The sequence below is a fragment of the Neodiprion fabricii genome, chromosome 5 (genome assembly GCF_021155785.1).
Source record: "Neodiprion fabricii isolate iyNeoFabr1 chromosome 5, iyNeoFabr1.1, whole genome shotgun sequence".
NCBI lineage: Eukaryota > Metazoa > Arthropoda > Insecta > Hymenoptera > Diprionidae > Neodiprion > Neodiprion fabricii.
Genome location: NC_060243.1, coordinates 8,452,690 through 8,473,863, shown reverse-complemented (window position 1 = coordinate 8,473,863; position 21,174 = coordinate 8,452,690). Strand labels below are relative to the sequence as shown.

The 21,174-nt window shown below is 35.0% G+C and overlaps 2 protein-coding genes across 10 annotated transcripts; both read right to left on the bottom strand.

The window, feature by feature from the left end:
• Nucleotides 1-325: 325 nt before the first annotated feature.
• Nucleotides 326-5,884, bottom strand: LOC124183867 (protein gamma response 1-like). Of its 3 annotated transcripts, none has more exons than XM_046572977.1 (7): nt 5,752-5,884; nt 3,990-4,092; nt 2,414-3,787; nt 2,215-2,326; nt 1,909-2,011; nt 1,614-1,631; nt 326-1,445 (listed from the first exon to the last, which is right to left on the bottom strand). In XM_046572977.1, the coding sequence occupies exons 1-7, from the start codon at nt 5,858-5,860 to the stop codon at nt 1,387-1,389; spliced, it is 1,878 nt and encodes a 625-aa protein (XP_046428933.1). In that variant the 5' UTR covers nt 5,861-5,884; the 3' UTR covers nt 326-1,386. The 3 variants fall into 3 exon arrangements, with proteins under 3 accessions (XP_046428933.1, XP_046428932.1, XP_046428935.1); XM_046572976.1 differs by having other exon boundaries at nt 1,614-1,623; XM_046572979.1 differs by lacking the exon at nt 1,614-1,631.
• A 72-nt stretch (nt 5,885-5,956) lies between these two features.
• Nucleotides 5,957-21,062, bottom strand: LOC124183865 (cyclin-dependent kinase 12). 7 transcript variants are annotated; one of them, XM_046572971.1, is made up of 12 exons: nt 20,755-21,062; nt 17,791-19,138; nt 16,464-17,635; nt 15,874-16,301; nt 15,552-15,748; nt 15,268-15,472; nt 14,723-14,991; nt 14,264-14,437; nt 8,325-8,640; nt 8,081-8,201; nt 7,834-8,016; nt 5,957-6,494 (listed from the first exon to the last, which is right to left on the bottom strand). In XM_046572971.1, exons 2-12 carry the CDS (start codon nt 19,128-19,130, stop codon nt 6,490-6,492), a joined length of 4,410 nt encoding a protein of 1,469 aa, XP_046428927.1. In that variant the 5' UTR covers nt 19,131-19,138; nt 20,755-21,062; the 3' UTR covers nt 5,957-6,489. The 7 variants fall into 7 exon arrangements, 6 of the variants coding, with proteins under 6 accessions (XP_046428927.1, XP_046428923.1, XP_046428924.1 ...); XM_046572967.1 differs by lacking the exon at nt 5,957-6,494 and having other exon boundaries at nt 6,714-8,016; nt 17,791-19,135; XM_046572968.1 differs by lacking the exons at nt 5,957-6,494; nt 20,755-21,062 and adding an exon at nt 20,267-20,666 and having other exon boundaries at nt 6,714-8,016.
• Nucleotides 21,063-21,174: the final 112 nt, after the last annotated feature.

The following is a 21,174-nucleotide window of genomic DNA, read 5'->3' as shown; positions in this document are numbered from 1 at the left end:
ACAAAAAAAAGAGAAAGAAAAAAAGAAGAAAAAAAATAAACAAAAATAAATATATATATAATGCATGTGCTGGTTTTAAGCATGAGTCGGGGTGGCAAAACACACATAAAGAATACGGCAATATAATATCTGACTGACCAGAATGGGTAAAGTGGCGTGACGTGGGCCCCGTGGTTCCAGCCTCCCACGGGGTCAACTAGCTTCACAAAAATCTGTAAGATGTCAATGCGCATTAAGTTTATTTTCTATCGAATGAAAGTAGTGCGCTGAAAAAAAGTGAGTTATGACGATGGATTGCGTACTAATTGATAATAACTTTTTTTTGTCACCAATCCCACTAATTGAAATTATTTCTAACTGGTTGTTAATTCATATGACGATGACGAGGATAAGATATATATATTTATATATAATATATATGAATAAATATATATATAAACCTGCATACATAAATATATGTATACTTATTTATATACATGTTTAATTTTTAAATATATATATATATTTATGTGTTGATAAATTATTAAGTAGCTATAACAATTATGATGTACGTTATATCAAACTAAATATCATAATAGTACTTACCTAAATATCTTTCCACAGTAAAATAGAAAAACAATTGCCTTGGGCAAGTTTTCGTTAGTTTTACAGCTCGATAATATATTAGCAGTTTTAAGTTTGGACCAATTTAAAAAATGAGTTATGTTAAGACAAAAAAAGAACAAACAAAAATGTTGAAACTCCGATATTTTCTCTTCACCTCCCTTCTAACAGTTGTTATCGGTGTTTTTACCGATTCACTGACATTATTACGAACATTTAAAACGCTCAATTATTTAATTTCAATGCTTAGTTGACTGAATGTAAGTCACCTTTGTGTTAAATTTGAATTAAATCAAAACCGTATTATTTGGTGTTAAAATCGTAACAAAGCTTTCAGTAAAGGTTAAACCAGTAAACAAGTCCAGATCAATATCAATGATGTACCTTAAACCAAATCGCAAACTTTGCTTAACTACAAGTTGCGTTTGATTAGCCTCTTTTAGCGACAACCTACAGATTCTATATTTTTGTGTAAAATGATAAATGATGTATCTATATAAATAATATAGTTATATAAATCTATGCTATGTTATTCGAGAATATAATAATATATGTTGTAAATGAATAAATCAATCTATGTTCAAAAGTTTGTTACTTGTTATTTATTTCCCTGAGAAGATGATTGTGCAACTATGAGTGAACCTTACAGTATAATGTCGTTGTTCAGGACAGTTCAACCATTATGCAATATAATGCAAGAGTTTATTACTTGAGAAAGAAAATGATATTCAAAAAATATATCCTGTGACAATAAGTGAGTCGAATTTTCACCGCACAGCATGTTCAATTGTCGCTCCATATTGTTGAGTGGTATGAACTTGTAAAGTCTGGATTCCAGTAATCTGTAAATTGAAAACAAAAACTACAGAATTTGCAGACGAAAAAGTAATTATAATCATTACAAACAACTCATGGATTACGAGACAAAGTTATAAGTCGTGAATTAATCCGTACATGCAATATGCCATGCATTAAATTTAAGTAATATTCAAATTCGATGCTTTGCGTACCTGGGTTTTCCTGAAACGCTTGACAGATTAATAGTACACAAGTAGTGAGTGCATTTGTTAAATTTTAGCAGTAAAAACGCAATTGTTTGTAACTACCTAGATACCCGATTGACGTAATTACAGGTGACGTGCTAAAATTATGACTGAAGTGCAGACAATTCTGCAGATAATAAATTATATTTGACTGAGAAAGGAATTCGAGTAAATTAGAACGAAAACGAGCAAGTAGTGTTGAATTGTATTTCACATGCAATCATATCTTACAAGCCAGAAGAAATTATCATTAAATCTTCACCTTTTTGAGTAGAGGTTTTCTCATTGTGTGTAGATCTGTGACGAGAACATTGATTTTTACGCATCTGTAGTTCTTTACCAGTAAGTCCAGTGGCTTTATAATACTAGAAAATAATCGTTGACAGGCAATTAATTCACAGGAATTTCCATTGACACAAGTTACGTGCATTCGTATTTGACTTTTGAATACTGGTGAAATAAATATATGCAGTTATTCGGTATTTCAAAGTAAATGATGATTTACTTCTAAGTTGTACAAATCACTTTCTTTCGTGGACATGAACTTTTACCATGGGGATATTCATACCTCTTGACATTGTAGACAATCCCACCCATTTAGACGCGCTCTTTCAGCCTTTTTGCGTACAGGACTTCTTTTGTAAGCGTATGTGGGACTCGATTTCAGTTTCCTTGGTACTCTGATGGAATTAGAAAAATTCGAGTAAGATAATCAGATGATATTTGTTCGAATTGCAACTTGGAATTCCTAACTACAAATAACTTACACATCAAAATTATTTGCATCCAATTTCTTCCGTGGTGGTGATTTTTCCGTTAAGGCATTGGAATTGTCTGTCAATATATCGAGTTCCAGTTCACACATTTCTTTGTCACTTGCTGTTGCATTCTTTGCTTTGCTGTCTAGTATCTTTGGAGGCACAAAAGACGAAGTCCTTTTGTTTAAAGATAACTTCATTTTGTCGGCACCTTTACAAAAGACAGTACTCTTTAGTGATGGAACTGGAGTTTCTTCGAACATAGTTTCGTCGTTAGTTTCATGTTCGTATGTAACGGATTGAATCTTCTCCTGAACATCAGGTCTTGTTTCTAAGCCAAATTTGCTCATAATCGGTAATTTTTCATTCTCTGATAGTTTAGACTGAAATGCTGAAGAAATATATTGAGTTGAAGCTGATTTCGGTTCGAATACCGTCAAATCCGTATCTGTCTGTTCACCATCATTATGTACGTTTACATCTTCAGACATTTCCAGGTGTTTTGTATTTTTTACTTTCACTTTTTTTGTACATAATCTTTGATGCAGTGATCCAGCAGTGTTATTTTTTTCATAAATTTTTTGTCGTAGTTTTGAAAAGCTTCTTGTTTGCGTTGGGCTCACTTGTATCAGACTATCTTCACAGGAACTACTATTCGGCTCTAAGTAATTTGTACTTGTTACATTATCACATGTTTTATTTGTTTCAACTTCATTTATTTTAGCATCAAAGACGTCATCGCAGATACTTAAGTCTGTGACTTGCTTAATCTTGGTGAAGAGCTTGCTTTGCTTCAATTTTTTCTTTGTGCCAGGTATTATATCAGTATTTACATTCTGGATTGTATGGATTCCCAATTTCTTAATTATTTTTGGTGTACATAACTGTGAGGCTGACGACAACTCTTCAAGATTTGAAGAGATAGCATTTGTTGCATTGGCTTTTGTGCCGGAATGCGAAGGAGTCTTTGGAGAGCACAGATTGTTACGTTTTAAACATATGTCATTGTTGATATCATTCAATACGATCACAGATTTTTCGCTCTCACTTGGAGAACTAACTACAGAGGATGATATTCGAGATTTTGTTTTTTTCAAACCGAAAACGGGGCTCTTTGATCGTTTAGGGGTGACATTTTCAACATTTTTGAGCACAGGGGATGTAGTACGATTTATAAAACTTTCCTCTAAGCCTTGAGTACAAAAATCTTGTGAAAATATTTGGAAAGGTTGCACGTAGTCTGGTATAGGATTTGATTTTTGTTCTTCATTTATAGCGACAGATACAGAATCACAGTGAGTTTTTTTCTCTGTTGGTACAGCGAAAGTTTTCTTTTTTGGAACATCGGTGTCCTTTGTGGCTGCTGCATGGCAGCAGCATTTACTGTAACATTTCAAATTTGAATGATATGCATGAGATCGTTACAAGCAATAGTGAGATCGTGTGCAGTATTCTGTATGAAAGTATTTGTCTTAAATTTAATTTTCTGATGTAGTTCAGGAATTAACTGTCACAACAAATACATGTAGTCGGATTGCAACGCTACAATATCTTCATTCAAGTGGAACTTAGAATTGTAACTTACGAGTTCCCAACTTGGGGCTCATTTTGAGGTATATGTGAATTTGATGAGCTCTCTTCGGCTTTCTCACTTTTATCCAACAATTCTTTGTAATCATTCCATAGTTCTGTAACAAAAAATAGATGGATTTAATAATTTCATGTAATTGCATTATGGATAAAATCATTAAATATACAGATACATATCATGTTTCGATAATATTCCATAGAACATGCTTTGAGAGTAATCGTTTTAATCCCTTTTCAATGCTACAACAAAGTTTAACTTAGGTGACAGTCCAATGAGAAAATTATGATGTTATATGATTCAATTTTCAAATAAACAAAATCTAGCGTAGAAATAAGCAACAGTTGGTTTCCAACGTTTTTTGTTATTAGTAACTGTTGTATAGTTCAGTTCTTAAAGAGATTGAAGTACATGATCAATCTTGTTCTAGTTTTATTCTATCATAATGACCATAATAAAATAGTTTTATTTTTAAGCTCCACAATTGTATTGCAATACTGAAAACTTTTTGAATACAATTTTGTTTTTTGCTTTTAAAGAATGTCAATTATATTTACTCAACTCATACTTACTTGGAGGCATGGATCAAAAATATGAATATTTTATCAAGGCATGTTATAAATTAAAGTTACCTAAAGCTGGACATGACACTGTAAGATCTACTTCTAATAAAATGACATGAATCGATTGACTGTGGAAACAAGTAACAGATTCTTATTGCAAAACAGACATGAGAACTGACACTACATAACTCGTTGTTGAATAAAGCACCGGTTGAACTGGTATTACGATTTCAACCTAAAAATTGTTTTCGTTCTAAATTAATACATCTTTGAATATAAATCATCGCAATAATTGATTACAAATAACATACAGGTTCAATCTCAATGGTCCAAGTAAAGACGGTAGAATTTGAACAATGTAGATATTAGGCACAATAACTGCAGGTGAGTCACGTAGGTAAGATTAGGATAAGTTCAGGGTTCGTACACTTTTTAGAATCTGAAATTCTCCGACTTTTACAGGTATTCCAGCTAGAAAATAGGATTTTTTCAGTAACCTTTCACGCAATATGCCTCTGATTAATGACAATTTTTTACATATCAATACCTTGAATATTACCTAGTAACTAACTTATTACTGTCTGACTATTAATTTACAAACAACAGCCTACAATGTTTGGTAAAAAAAAAAAACCAAAGGTTTGGTATTAAGTAATATGTATGTATAGAATGTATGAAGCAGTGCGACGAAACAAAATTTTAAGTGCAATTTTCTTTTCCTTGACCTCGACAGTACTTTGTATAAGAACGAGTTTATTTCTTCGACACCCTCAAAATTCAAGTCTTATTTTTGCATTCCCCTAACTTTTCCATGTTATAAGAAATTTCCCAAGATTTTTCGGTTTTCCCTGTGAGCACGAATCCTGAAGTTTGACCTTTGTTATTCTTTCTTTGGAGTTTTAATGAATTATCATATTCCGTAGCTATTTGAAACAAAACTACAATACAACGTGTAGTACAAACCATGATGCCAATATATGTCTGCTTCAAAGGGTCAAGAGTACGAGACTATGTAACTTCATTAAGATCCAGGACTTTTTTGTGTGACTCATATGCAGACACGCTATTAATAGTAATATCTCGACTTATTAGGGACATAATTGTATAAATATAATCACTCATAAGTAAACTGAATCATTGAACAGAAGTCCGTGAATGCATATCTTTATAAACAAAAAAATGTCGAAAATACTTACTTTGAAACTGTTGGAAAGCGTTGTTCAAAGTTTGGGTAAAAGCTTCAACACGTTGTTCTCTCGTTTCACTGTTCGTATGGTTATTGTTTTGGAACAAAAGAGTCATCATCACTGTTGTGTTTACGATCGAAGTAGAGTTGGGTTAGGTTACTTCTTGGAGTAGCTCTTAAATCTCGTAAATTTTCTACGCCTTGTGAAACGAAACTTGAGGCAATTTTCTTTTATTAAATACAACGTATTTAGCGATAAATTACCAGCTAGTCGAATTAAATCATCATCACATTATTCACAAAAAAAATATCGGGCAGAAAATGAGAAGAATCCTTCACAGGTTTCGGTTATTCGACCGATACCTAACCTGATCGCCGTCAACGTTAATTATTGCGCTCACAACTCTCCTCTGTTTTCACTAATTCACAGCGAAATAAATTTTCGATCTTCGTGTTTTGTTTTCTCGTTGGATGTTATGAACATTGAGCATCGATTTGAGACTGTGTTTTGTTTTACCGTTGGATATCATGGACATTACGCATCGATTTGCGACTGTCGATTGTTTGGTCACAAGTGTCACAGTCGTGGATGCGAAACAATGCCACACAAGCTTCGATGGTTCATGTAGTTGCCAACGTGACGCAAAATCACGTTTTTGATTCTCTCGTACCACGTTTGGAGTGTAATTTCGTAGTGTATCCATTTCTTCTAACCTCATTCCGCTGATATATTCCGTAATCGACCGCTTCAGTCTGAAAAATAATATTTCAAGTAATTAGCGTTTGAAGCATAAACAAAACTAAATCGAAATGTAGATCTAAACAATTCCGAATCCGGTTCATTGATGTTTCAAGTTTTCACCAGCTATACACAGTAATCTGTGTTGCTATCACGATATACGTAATGCGCTACAATAAGGCGACCTCTCATGAAAAGTACCCTAATAAACAATTATTTCACCAATTCTCGAGGTCTCTCGTCACTTTATTTATATTTTATACCCTTAGACATATTTACATTTCACCCCTAATTATTTTTCATAGAAGTCGGGTAAGTGGTCTATATTTTGTATACAAGATCTTATTTATGAAAAAATGAAAAAAAAAAAAATTAAAAATTCATAATTACACGATTCGTCTTCTCTGGAAAATTATTATTATTACCATTATGCACGTATCTAAATTATTTAAGCTCTTCTATTGCAATTAACCAATCGGTGGGGTACATACCTATGTACATTAAATACATACGTATATATTTTATATATTATGTTTTTTAGTTCCTTATTCGGTACGTTAATATTATAAATGGGAGCGAATCAAATAAAATAATAGGTGAACGGTTTTTATATTGTACAACGTCAGCACATTAACAAGCTGAGTATGGACAAAAGTAAAAAAAAGAAATAGATTGGTTTTTTCGAACAATGAATTAGGCTGACTATACATCAAATATATGAATATACGGTTTTCAATGTTATTATTCATTATGTCAGGATTTTTAATAACAAAGCTATAATTAGAGTCAACGCTGATAGGCTAGAATTTAAAATACAACATTTGTACTTTTTATTGTCAATGTGACAATCAAGCCAAGGTCTTTAAACACGTAGTCAAGTAGAATATTGATAGTGCAAAAACTGAAAAACTATAAAAAAATTAACCTGCCATTAAGCTGCATAGAATAATGCAATAAGCAATCAAGGTTGTCATTTCTTAACCAAAAACATCCATTATATTCCAGTATGAAGAAAATCACAGTTCCTCTTCGACATTCAATTATGTATATACTATAAAAACTGTTAACTTTGAAGTGAAGTTCACAATTTTAGAGAAACAACATAAGTAGTATCTTCCAACGTTTAGATATGGAAATTATTTTTAGAGCTTAAAAATGTCTGATGCATAAATTATACACGCGTTCATACTGCGATTAAAAAGGTATTCAAATTTGTTTTTTGATCGAATCCTAAACAGAATAGCTACAGATTAGGCTAAATCTTTATATGTACAGTTTACTGAGAACCATATGTAGTTTGGGCCGAAGTTGAGGGGTGGTTTAGGGTCTGCAACGGGCCCATGATCGCTTTACCTGGGGGTCGGGTTGTGGCAGGGGAAGGATTGTAGGTTTCCAAACCATAGCGTGACATTAGAGCGGACAATGCGCTGCGTACACCAGCTGTGGCTAATTGAGACCACCTGACCGTGCTGACTGCATCGTCGCCTGCGTAGACAGCATGAGCATCGAACCCACTCTTTTGTCCTACACTTGTTTCTGAAATTAAAAACCATTGCCAGAAACAGGATATTTCGTACAACCGGCCAAAAGTATTGCTCACCTGTTGGCAGTGGGTTGAATACCGGTAGGTGCGATTCTAATCTACCAGTTGCTCTTGTACTCGCCGCAAGACGTAGCTCAGAGTGCAGGTCACCCACTAATTGAGCAGCTTTTTGATCACCCTGTGAAATAAGTTTGGTAATGTTATCATCGATAGATATTTCGAAAAGTGTAATCGAAAATTTAAACTGAAATGGTTCCCAGCTTAAACGCTCACATGGTTTTATTGTTAAAAAATAACTCACGTCGTTATCTGAGCGAAGCGACATTAGATCGTCGACACGTATTGGCCTGCCATGAGCCAAAGCACTAGCAAGGCAATTTAATTTTCGTGCCAGACTGTCCTCAGTGTTTTGGTCCAAATAATGGGAGCTGGTGTCTCCTTGCTTTTGATTGCCCCGTGATTTGACAGGCAATGGACTGCTGTAGTAGTACGACGATGGGGAGACTAAAAATGGAGCACTCCGATTAAACAAACTTTCACCTCCAAACGGAGGTTCAGCACCGATACGATTGCCATGGGAATTATATCCTGCCTCCATCTTTAACCTTTTGGATGACCTGAAACAGTAGAAACATTGTGTGAAGATTGGAAATTCTTCTTTGATACTGCGAAATGAGTGTAAAAAATTTACAAAGTGACAAAGTAAAAGCATGATAAATCTGTTTACAATGTGATACAGCAATTTTTTTAACTAATCGATCAAAGTAATTCTCACGTAATGATTGGGTTTCTGTGAGTAAGTTTGTCGATTTTTAAGTGATAAATAAACGTAGTGGCACGAAATGCAGATGGAATGACGTGTACACATTACATATAGACTTAGAGTGGCATGAACATCATTAAAGTAAGCTGTAATTTACAGGAAAATATATACACTGCAAATACTGTTTGAAGTGGGCCATTTTTATCATCGGTTAACACGAGGCACAACGTGACCAGGAGTATTTTGATCAGCCGACTTCCAGAGGTACCACAGTATATATTTTCTCGTTGAAGATTATCTCTTTATTCTATGATGGATATTGTAAAACACCAATTATTCAATATACAATTCGTCGGCAATGAACAAAAAGAGAAACGATACAAAATCTCTGGATCTATAGTGAATGAGATCAACCATTGCTTGGGTTTTGTATTATTTTTTTAACCAATATAATAAATATTGTTCAGAGTAGAAGTTCAGTTCAATTTGCAAAGACTCGTTTGACCTTATAAGAAGGGAGCAAGATTATCAAGAAAAATATGTTCCTCAAAGAATTACAGCTGATTTTCAAGATGTATAAAGAATCCCTTGTCGTAAGTTTACATGTACAATAGTATGAAATATAAAAATTACGATTAGTAAATTGGTAAGATGCAAAGATGTATGTAATGATATAACGATATAAAAATTAGTGTGTTAATGACTTTTTGGTTGGTGCCGTTTTTTTTTTTTTTTTTTACACAGATTGATAAATTTAACAAAATGTACACCACACGTTTTCACGCTCGTGCCTTTCATCCCTGTTATACGAAAATAGTTTATCAACGACATTGATGAGGTAGATTTGTTTAGTCAATGACATAAAATTTGAAATCCTGATCATACACTCAAACGTAATGAAAATTCCATCAAGTACCCATCCTATATTGGACGAGTGTCAACGGTCTTTGTCACAGTTGCTTTGTACGAACATTGATAAGCGATCGAACAACACATGCAATTATACGATACAGAGAATTAATTAGGAGGTGACAGAGTGAAACTATAATGAAAAATTGCATCAAAATGATGGAAGTTGTTACGCATACACTGACAACAAGGTTGTACTAAGATTGTAGCTGATAAAATATTGCTGCTTTTTTTCACTACCTGATATCCGTACAGTATGTACAATAAAATATTGAAAAACAGGTTTAAAGATTGTTACCGTGAACTAATGTTTGTGCTACGTTTTTAAATGTTAAACATAACTCGATTATTTCGATTGTTTTTAAACCCTAACTGATTTATTGACCATTGGTTAATATTAGTCAAAGTAAATATCGCTCCAGTTATGTAGTACAATATTTTTCTCATTATTATGAAATTAGGTACATCTTTCAACCTAAATATATATTATGTACACAACATGAATGCCGAACGATTCACAAGGGAAAGGCTTTTTTTCTGTCTGTGTTGATTAATATTAGTAGGAATACAAGCACATTTATTGTTATGAATTGTACAATTTTTTAGCCATGGATTTTGAAACCAAAAATGGAGACACCCTTTGCATGAATTTATAGATATGCATATGTGATAAGTGTATAACGTTCAATTACCTATTCACACATCTACTAGCGCTATAAATTTTTTCCCCTTTTATCATTCGGCCACAATATTATTACTGCCTGAAACATAATTTTCAATTTAATTAGATAATTTCAGTCTTTCCTTTCTCCTTATATTAAATACATAACAATGCGATGAATTTACAGGACAAAGTATAGTCACCTTCCTGCCCATATTGCATCAAAAATTTTTCATCATTACTAAATATCAAGTAAATATTTGATGTATATTCAGTTTATTTACATTCGTGTCCAGTGAATATCACTTTGCGTTCGTTATTCAGTACAAGTTATGACTCTTCAAAAGCAGTGACTAACTGGAATAGATCTTATCACTGAAGAGATTAAACTATTTTCTTTCTATATTAAGTATTTCTGAGCCCAGTTTGCGACTTTTGTTGAAGCAATACTCTATACACGAGACAATAAGAATACTTTTTAATATCCAAAGCTAATCAGTGTAATAGTTGAGAAAATTAATATTGATATTTATTCACTGAGAAATTTTGCTGTTGTGAAGAATATTATTACACTAGTTTAGAGATCCTAAATTCGTTCTGGGAAGCAGTAATCTCGGGTCTGTGTACAGTTTAAATGTCTTTGAAATACAAACTTCAATCACAATTCGATAAAACTATAACATCGATATCATATTACTTGTCCGCTAAGTGTAAAAAATCATGAAGTGTAAGATACTATATATTTAAAAAATGGACAAGATTAGAAAAGTAATATAACGAATTCATATAATAAAAAAAAAAAAAACTAAAATGTAGTCGCCAAGAATAATTGTATTCAATTTTTATTAACCAATTTTGATCAAAATTTCTTTCAAATTCATGCCAATACAAGAAGTAAATAAAAGAAAAAAGGAAATACAGAAAGTTTTTTCAATGCAGCATACTTAGCAGCCTTGCTGATTAGTTATAAGAAAATAGTTAAGTAGGAAGTAGTGATTTTGGTCTGAATTCTCCAATGCAAGGTATTAAATTGCCATTGAAAGTTCAACATAGGATACTATTTGTTGCAGTTCGTTTTTTTTCTCTTTATTGTTTAAGAAACTATAGGCATATAATATTGAAAACTTATAATGTACACAATTATGTTATAAATATACTTCCCATATCCTTTTCGTCCAGTGCTTCAACAATACATATGGATGTAACATAATAAAACATCTAATTTCAACCGAACAATCATTCCGTCCTTATTTTATAAGGATTTGAATTGATAAGATAAGGCATAAAATTATATTCGCATGTAAAAGCGATTGATGGGAAACAAAATTATTCGACATGTTTGTATAGTAGCATTGTATGTGATATACTTTGAAGCGCAAAAGAGAAAGAGAAACAATGACAAACCAAATATTTTATATAGCGAAATAAAAATTCAATTCCATTATTCGTTAGTCATATTAAACTATTCGTAAAATCATTTATAGAGAATTGATTGCTACGTGAAAATATTAACTAAACTCGAACAGACTTATTAATTGTGGCGTAAATAAAGTTCATTTAAACAGTAATATTATCTGTAAATTCATCATGTGATGTTTTTTCAATTATATTTGTACAAAACAAATTTAAGAAATATAAGATACCGTTAGCACATGTGACTAAAAGAATGAAAACATTATATTATCTTCTGTGTTACGGCTCTAAAAATAATCTGAACTCAAGTTTTGTATAGTATACAAGATGATTCGGATAGGTTTTTTCTTCTTTTTTTTTTTTCTTTTTTCTTTCAAGTGTATCTTTTCATAGTTAGTGAAAGTATTTAATAAAAAGGTAAGATCGCAAAAGGGGCATTGTAGGAGAATTATAATTTTAAAGTATGGATAGATCATGAACACAGAACAATGCATATTTATAATTAGAGTGTCAATTAGTTTAGATATCATCAGTAGAAATTTTGATGCGGACATGGCAGAAGGTGTGACGTATACTTAGTCCTTGTTTTTGCATTTCAATCGGAGGTATATGATGGTTTGTGGTATTGGTAGATATTGAATTTTCATCGCCAAGTGATTTATTGAAATGTCTTTTGAATGCTTTTGACTGAAAAATTCCTGTTCTTTGTTTCAATAAGATACTTATCCTTAAAAAAAAAAAAAAACACAAAAAAGAAAAAAAACTGTTTTAGTAAAATAATATAATACTAGTACAGGCTAGAACAATTTAAATGATAAAATGTTTTAATAACATTATAAATTGATCAATTATCGACAAATCTGTTAAGACAGACGCCCATTGGCACCCAACAAGTATGTTACAGTGGTTTTTCATTATTTTATAATCATTAGTAAGATACAATTTGTAAGAAATTGAACTAGGTATATTTCATTTCATCTTTTGTATGAATGGAAAAAATAATAAAATGCTGTTTGAATTCCAACGAAAGTATATATAGGTATATATACGTAGAAAAAAAGCTACATTTGTTTTTACCATTCACACAAGGAATATGTTCATATGACATTTCCCCAATAGTACAATGTAATAAAGTGGCACACAGCTTACCCATGGAAAAATAGAAGAAATAAAATAAATAAAAAGAAAAAAAAAAAAAAAAATGTCAAGAATTTTCAATAAAAATACACCTATTTAATGGAAAGTTATCCCTTGAATATGCTGTGCACTAACAATAAAATTAGTCATCCTTGGGAGGTTGCTATCCTTGGACAGAATTCATGGCCACTTCTTGACTCTCCATTTTCTTTCACAAGTCCAGCACCATTAACTTCTGCTTGCGATAGTTGTGACCCATTTGTTGTATATACACTACAGGAATATCTTACGAACTACCGTCTGTCTCCAAGTCTAAATTACCACATTATCATTTATTTTATATTATTTGTTACATCCTAATAATATGTGGATTTGAAAAGGATTTTTTTTTTTTAAATCTTCTTTTTACGTGAAGTTCATCAGTATGTATCAGAATAAATCAATTTACTATACAGCAATTTATCATATATTTACAACTAAATTTTTTGCGTATCTCCATCTGATCGTGTCACAAGATTATAGGTTTATAATTTGCTATTTTTCGTGTATCTATCAAGTCAGTGATATTCACAACTACCTTCTATAAGCATTTCATAGTTCATCCGTTCATTTATTATCGTTACTAAATTTCACATTGTTCATGCAGTTCAGTAAAATTTTTTGATCACCATTAACGAAGTACGCAAATTGCTGTTCTACGCGCATGCCTACAAAAAGAAGTGATCAAGCTATATTTTTAATCTGATAATTAAGATTCGTACATCACAGTTCAATTTGCAGGATGCGCAGTTACATCTTGTTATAATGGTCAACTGTTACAGTTTCAAATTAACCACGAAAATGCTGTTAATAACTATGCGAATTTTTATGTGGGTGAGAATAAGGTATTGTTTCATTTCACTTCAGCGTGATTGTAATCAAGAAGGCACTATCATATAATTACAGTCCTTTGGTTATTAATAAAGTGACGAACAAGAACATTGGTAAAAAAAAAAAAATAATCTTTTTCCTTTTATAAAAAAATTTACAATTTATTCGTCTTTATCTTTCTAACAATAGGTCGGTCAATTGCATGCAAATAGCAATGCGTTTTACGAATTATTAGTTAGAAGTTTTGGTCTTCTCGCTTTTTCTTTATTTATTTATTGATATTTCCACCTCATTCGTCAAATTTGAAATTTGTTCCCTAATGAATAACCAATTAAAAAATTGTGAAAATAGGAAAAAACGGAGATAATAATAAATGCCAAGCACACTACCCTGGTATGACACTTGACTACCTACGCACGTAGACTATCAGGTTTTGAAATCCTCAGGATATATTGTGGATCGCGCACGTCTGGCTACTACTACTCACCCCCCGACATCCGACAAGTCCTCAACAGCCTTGTGGGGGCCACCTTTGTTAGGGAGAGGGAGGAGCGGGATCTTCCCTCCGGAAACTTCCTGCTGTTCTCGTAACTGACGTCTGCGTTTCTTACTCCAAAGCTCGTGACAGTCTTGCCATGTCGGGAGTTGGGGTGCTGGCATCCTGATACATTGTAAAAATTGATGTAGCAATGATGGATGATGACTGAACATTGATATCGCGAAACAACAATATTATCAACAGTGCAGATATAATGTATGCGCGAAAAGTAAGTTTGATCTAAAAAAAAACACATTTCTTAATATGCGTAACTTTTTGATTTCTTGAAACTTCTTCGAGTTTCAATTTCTTACATTTAATTAGTCGTGAATGTGTTTTAAAGAAAAAAAAAATATCGAATTAACAAATAAATAAATAAAACATTCTGTACGTAAATGCAAAACATACTGTTCTGGTTGGATATTTTTCAGCCAAGCACTTTTCAGAGCATCAGCAGCTGTGATCCGTTTGTCCGGATCTAGTTCCAGCATTTTATCTAGAAGATCCAGAGCCGATGCAGGCATGAAGGAGAAGTCCTCTCTCAGGCGTCGTCTGTGCGACTTTTTGGGCTTTAGCATATGCCATAAAGGCAATTTTATCACAGATGGCCAAACGGCTGGTGTCGGTGTACCGCAAACTCGCGAGATCATTTCCAGCTGCATCATCTCCACATTCGCCTGTTTTCGAACAATTACTTGCTTGACTGATGGGATATTCAAACAGTCGATATAAAATTGCCCCATAGTTCTGCTGTGCAACGATTGTCCCAATATATCAAAAAGTTGTGCATACTTACGTTCTTAAAAAAATTCTTCAATTGTTTGAATATAAGTTCACTGTTATGAGGTAATGTTTGCACATAAATTTGGAAATCAGTCAACTAGTCATTCATCACATATTATACATGCAAATTAAAACATCTAAAGCGAGGCACTCTATGTAGAGTATAATACCTGGAAAAGAGGCTTCTTGGAAAACAATTCACCAAGTATGCAACCGCAGCTCCATACATCAATGGCTGGTCCGTAACGTTCTTCTCCAAGTAGTAATTCAGGTGGTCGATACCACAAAGTAATGACCTTATTGGTGTAAGGTCTCTGCCTGTCTTCCGCATTGTACAGTCTAGCAAGACCGAAGTCAGCCAGTTTTACTTCACCTCTGAAAATAACGGGTGAACAGAAGTGTGTGTTAAAATGGAACGGCAAACAGACGTATTTCCACTTTACTTTTTACATACTTGTTATTCATCAATATATTTGAACACTTGATGTCTCGATGTAAGAAATTTTTGCTGTGGCAGTAGTTCAAACCATCCAGTAACTGCTTCATGATACTGGCATTGTTCATTTCGTTAAAGTCTACCATTCCGGATTCCAGTAATCCCATTAGGTCATGGTCCATGTACTCGAAAACGAGATAAAATGAACCCTTGTCCTGTAAAGGTATTCAATCCAGAATTAAACAAATATACCATCCAACGAGCAGTGACTGTTGAATTGAATTGGACTGAGAAGTGATCTAATAATTAGTATACTTTTCATTTAGTTTTTGTTACCTACCTTTCGGAAATCTAGAGCATCTTGCTTGTCAGTAACGATTTCTCTCAGGTTGACAATATTTTTATGGTTTAATTGTCGCAGGATTTTAATTTCCCGAACTGCCGTTATCGGAAATCCTTCTTTCTCATTTTCCAAACGTACTTTCTTTAGGGCAACAAGAACAGCAGCTCTTTTGTCTTGAGCTTTATAGACCTGCCCATAAGTACCTTCGCCAATCTGTGCTATAACTTCGAACACATCGACGCATCGTTCACCCCAATCTTTGCCACCAGAAGCTGACATTGGCATATGACAATTGCGAGAGCCTCGTCTCTTCAATATTTTCGGCCTCTTCAGTTTTGGCTTGGGGGTTATCCGATCAAGTTTTCCTCGCGGTGGCGTAGCATTCGGATCTTCCTCTCCACTCAAGTCTTCTGATCCAGGAACAACTACGAAGTACATCTAAATTATGTACTAAGTACACAGAGTCAATTCTTATTACAAATGTGGGAACCAAGTCAAATATATGTTACACAATACAAGCATTGAACTTTACTGCTTGGATAATTAATAAAATCGAACAAGAAATTCCCATCTCGAAATATGCTTACCAGGTGGCATTGGTAGATCTTTGATGCTCTTTTTTGTGGGAGGTTTCGGTGTGGTTGATAAGAATTTATTCTGCCCCTTGGTAGGTGGACTGGGTGAGCGGCTTGGCGGAGAGTCTATGCTCTCTAAATCATTCTGATTGATTCCTGGTGGCAGCGGTAACTTTGACAATTTCGTAGTTTTAAATGCAACTATGGGAGGTTTCGGTGGATCGATAGATTTGAGAGGAACTAAATTATTGGGTGTGTTGAATTTAGAAATGGCAGTGTTAGGAGCAGGAACTGGAATTGGAGGAGGAGGAATAGAAAGATTGGGAAGTAGAACTTGTCCTGGAACGGAACCAGGTAACAAAACAGGTACTTGCGATGGACCTGCGATTCCGTTAGGATCAGATTGTGAAATGTTTGCCAAGTTAGGGACTGGGGAGGGAAAAATTGTGCCACCATTGCCAGCAGCAGCCATTGGAAAATTGTTTGTAGTGTTTGGTACGGGAGAATTATATACAGTTGACGGTGGTATTGGGGTAAGATTTGCTACCGGTGTCGACGGAGTTGTAGCCAGTGACGCAGGTATAGGTGGGGTTTTGCTTGCCATTGAATTGCTATCTTCGGTCATTCCAAGGGAAGATGTCACAATATTAGGAAAAGGTATGTCTACAATGTCAATATCAGCACCGTCTTCGGTGACTGAGACAAGATTAGCATGTGCCCTGCTGTCGGAAGATAATTCCTTTATTTCGTTGGATATTTTATGCTCTGACGAAGTGTTACTCGCTTCTTTGTCATCTGATCCTTCTATGATTTGCACTTCGTCTTGACTGATTGCCTTCTCTTTGGCTTCTTGAAGTTTCTTTAAGGCGAGTTCCCTCATATTTCTGTCCTTAACAAGTTCAGCAAAGAGACTCGTCTCGCTAATCTTTGCCCGACCTCTGAGATTTCTGGCAGCTATACTTGTCGGACTACGAGTTCTGGTTCTATGCGGAGGTGGAGATGGTATCCTGGATGGTCTTGGGCTCTTGGATTTGTGTTTCCTAGCTGGTTTATGCATCTTACTTGGAGAGCGGGATTTTTTGGGCGAGCGACTTCTTCTCCTGGATCTGGATCTGGATCGCGACGGCATTTTCCTCCATCTCCCAGGACTTCGCGATCGCGAACGAGAAACTGGATTCTGCAATCTGCAAAATGAAGTGGAAACCGATGATTAACAAAAATACAATATCATAGCAATTTCAGAGCATCAAGCAGCTGGATCCTGAGAATTTCGAGTTCAGTTGCTGGACACTCCTGGAGACTATTACATTGCCATTTGAACCAAAACGTGAAAACAAACCTGCTGCTACCCACAGGACTCCTAGTTCCACGCGACTTTCTCTTATCTCGCCTGTCTTGATCGTGATGTCTGTGCCTTCTGTCTGAGTCGTCTCTTCTTCTTCGCTTACTTGGTGTAGGACTAGGTAGCGGCTCTCCCCTCCGTCTGTGAGACACAGGACTGGGGCTGAATTCCCTTCGCCGAATTTGAGTGGGACTAGGACTATGCCTCATTCTGTGGCTCACAGGACTGGGACTAAAGTCTCTTCTCCTAGGCGGACTGTGGTCCCTTCTCCTTGACGCTGGGCTAGGGCTGTGAGGATGGCCTTGTCTGCGTCCTCCCCCGTGTCCGGAATTGGGGCTAATACTGCCACGTCGAGCATGCATACTTGGACTATGTTTTCGTCTGTCTGGGCTATGCTTCTGTGATATATGACTGCTCCTATTTCCTTCCGGCGTTATGTTTCTCGGAGGTAGTAGAGGTGTGTGAGGGGACTCCGTATGCCTTATAAGCCCTACGGAAGAGGGTGAAGTTAGATCTCTGGCCTCTCCAGGCGGAGATTCCAATTCCATGTCACTGAGAGATCTCTGCCCTTGAGGTGTAGCTGGCGATATAGGAGATGTACTATCCTTCAGAGGTAATGGCGGACAATCTTGCCACCGATGCATCTGTTTATCATGGTCAGGGGTAATGGTTATTTCTTGAGGCATTTGGGGACTAGGACTGTGCGACTGTCGCTTGGACCTCTTCTTCTTCTTTTTACTAGAGCTGGAGGATGGGCTAACGCTTCTCTTCTTCTTTTTTTCTCGTTTGTGTTTCTTCTCCTTCTTTCTAGGGTAGTGACGCGTCTCTTCTTCATATTCCTCGGGCATCGGTGATCTAACTCGCTGGAGCTCGTCGTTGGGTGACAAATATCTGTTTTCGTGCCCACCTCCGGCTGGAGGTGAAGGGGATATGCTGATGGGGGAAGCGCCGAGATTTTGCCTCGGACTGCCACCGTAGTATCGTCTTTGATGATGGGATTCCTGCAGATCCCCATCAGTGAAACTATTACCTCTGCTATCTTCAGACTGTATTTCTCCAGCCTCAGGTTCCGAAAGATCTTCGCTGCTCACATCGGAGTACTCAACCAGCGGCTTTATTACAGATGACGCTACAGTCGGAACACTGTCTATTGATTTGTCACGAGATCTTTTCTTCTTCTTTTTTCCTGAACTTTTACTCTTTCCATGTCGCCTGTGTCTCTTGTCTATATTTTCAAAATTGTGACGATTTATATCACTTCCAATACTGTCCCTCCTTCTCGATGATCTAAATCGTCCATTACGTTCTGCACGCTCCACGTCACGGCTGCTGGGCATGTCACCTACTGAAACAGATAGCGTAAAAGTGTTTATTATATTAAGTAACATTGGACAGCCAAGAAAGCATAATAATCGATGCAGATAAGAAGCTTCATAACTCAAAGGATCATTTTTCCTGATAATTTATTCAAGAGAATTAGGTCTATCTGACTAGCTGCAGATAAAAGAAAGGAAAAACTAATAAAGAACATTTGTTAAAAGGAAACAAACATATTTGGTTGTAAATTTTTTTATACTAAGCACCAGGTGACTCTAAGTACATATGATTGCTAATTAAATTGATATAGATCAGTGGTAAAATTAGGGCTTTTCAAGTATGGTTACAATAGAAAATATTTAGATACTTGAGAACTTTGAAGCTAGTAAAAGATGCTCTTATATAAAAGATGGGCACAGAAGTTTTTCAATGGACTCATTTCACGTAAAACTAAAATAATTGGGAAACGGGAAGGTGCTAAGGTTACATAATTATGAGGTTGAAGTTTGTTATGTTTATGTAATGATGCACTTTCAGCAAAACTCATTACTTTGCAACTTTCAGATTGTTCTAAATTCAGTGAACGGTAATATAGCATGAACACTTATATTTTGTCAACTCTACTGATTCAAACTTATTCTAAAGTTGCAAAATAGTGATTTTTCTTTCGTTTCGTTATGTTAACGTTACTAACTTAAACATTAAGCATCGTTCTGTAAATGTTTATTAGAATATAAGATTAGGTTGATCGTACAGATGATTAGGTAAAAAATAAATTGCAATTAATATTAGGTACAAGGTATTTTCAATTATTCTTTTCGCAGCGTAACAAAATTTTATGCAGCGTTGACTACATTCAAAGCAAACAGCATTCCACTCGCAATAAATAGTTGATATCAGAATCATTACAAGTTTAACTGTTTAACACGATAGATTTTAGTTTTGCATTGAAAATCAAGGTAGCGAGGAAATTGGTTATGATAAAATTCACATTGTCATAGAATTAAAAACCTGATTCACTTTGATTTTCATGCAGTTGTTACTTTACCATATCGCTAGATTCTTTACTGTAATACATGTGACGAAGCATAGCAAGAAGTTTTTGCAAAGCGCAGCGAATAGCGGTATTATAAAATTTGAACAAATGTATACTGACGTTTAATTAATTTACCTGCATCTATCTCCGAGTAATAATAGTACGTCTGATTTTTCGTAAAATAGGGAAACAATGTGAACAAAAACAATATCACATTTTCAACGAACTCGTTCGGGCCCCGGTTGTTGGTACTGTTAGGCGTAGTGGTAGTCGTATATTCGTAGACAGGGAGAAACACACATGCACACAATTGTTGGCTAAATAGGAGCACTGAGAACGTTGATTCCGATTCAAGTGTCGAAGAAACGGGTACGCAATGATGAGCAATGACGGTGGTGGAGACGTGTCGGGAAATGTATTTGTAACAACATTCGGTCAAAGCTAACTGGTCAGACTAATAAGCAGCTTCAATTTTTCGACTAGACTATCGAAGCCGCCATTGCTGACGACTGTCTTGCAATGGGAGTTGCCCTGTTTTTGGAGCGAGTGGAACGAAATTGTGGTATTTAGGAGGTCCGAATAATATCGATATAATATTTGGTACTCACATGCAAAGTTTGTCGAGAGATGTGGATCCGAGCAACACAATCCTTCGCATCGGGGTAATCCAACGTAGCGATGAATACGATGGTTACGTTTGTGGCTTCGTGAAGTAGACTTTTCTTTATCTCATATTTATTGAATATAATCGTGAAATTTTCGGCGAAATTAATGTCTACAACGACAAGAAATCAATCAATCAATCATATTTTTGATAGTTTGATAGCCGATGCATCATATATCATCTATTTTTTTTGGATTTTATTTGGCTTTCTCATAAAGATATCTCGGGAAAGTAGAAGCCATTTACCATTTGCACGTCATTGATATCCGACGTAACAGGCAAACGGTGCTGCCACCAATCCTCCTTTCGACATGTTGTGCGCTGTTGGTAGGAACTTCCCTACTTTACCAATTTCGCTAAATCG

Excerpts from the sequence above, each read along its gene's own strand:
- LOC124183867 (XM_046572976.1), bottom strand. The coding sequence starts at position 5,860 with ATGATGACTCTTTTGTTCCAAAACAATAACCATACGAACAGTGAAACG. Across the intron at positions 4,093-5,751 it reads CGCTTTCCAACAGTTTCAAA|AACTATGGAATGATTACAAA; the intron begins GTAAGTATTTTC and ends TTTTTGTTACAG. Across the intron at positions 3,788-3,989 it reads GAGCCCCAAGTTGGGAACTC|TAAATGCTGCTGCCATGCAG; the intron begins GTAAGTTACAAT and ends GAAATGTTACAG.
- LOC124183865 (XM_046572967.1), bottom strand. The coding sequence starts at position 19,130 with ATGCCCAGCAGCCGTGACGTGGAGCGTGCAGAACGTAATGGACGATTT. Across the intron at positions 16,302-16,463 it reads AGATCTACCAATGCCACCTG|TTGTTCCTGGATCAGAAGAC; the intron begins GTAAGCATATTT and ends TGTACTTCGTAG. Across the intron at positions 15,749-15,873 it reads ATGCTCTAGATTTCCGAAAG|GACAAGGGTTCATTTTATCT; the intron begins GTAGGTAACAAA and ends ATACCTTTACAG.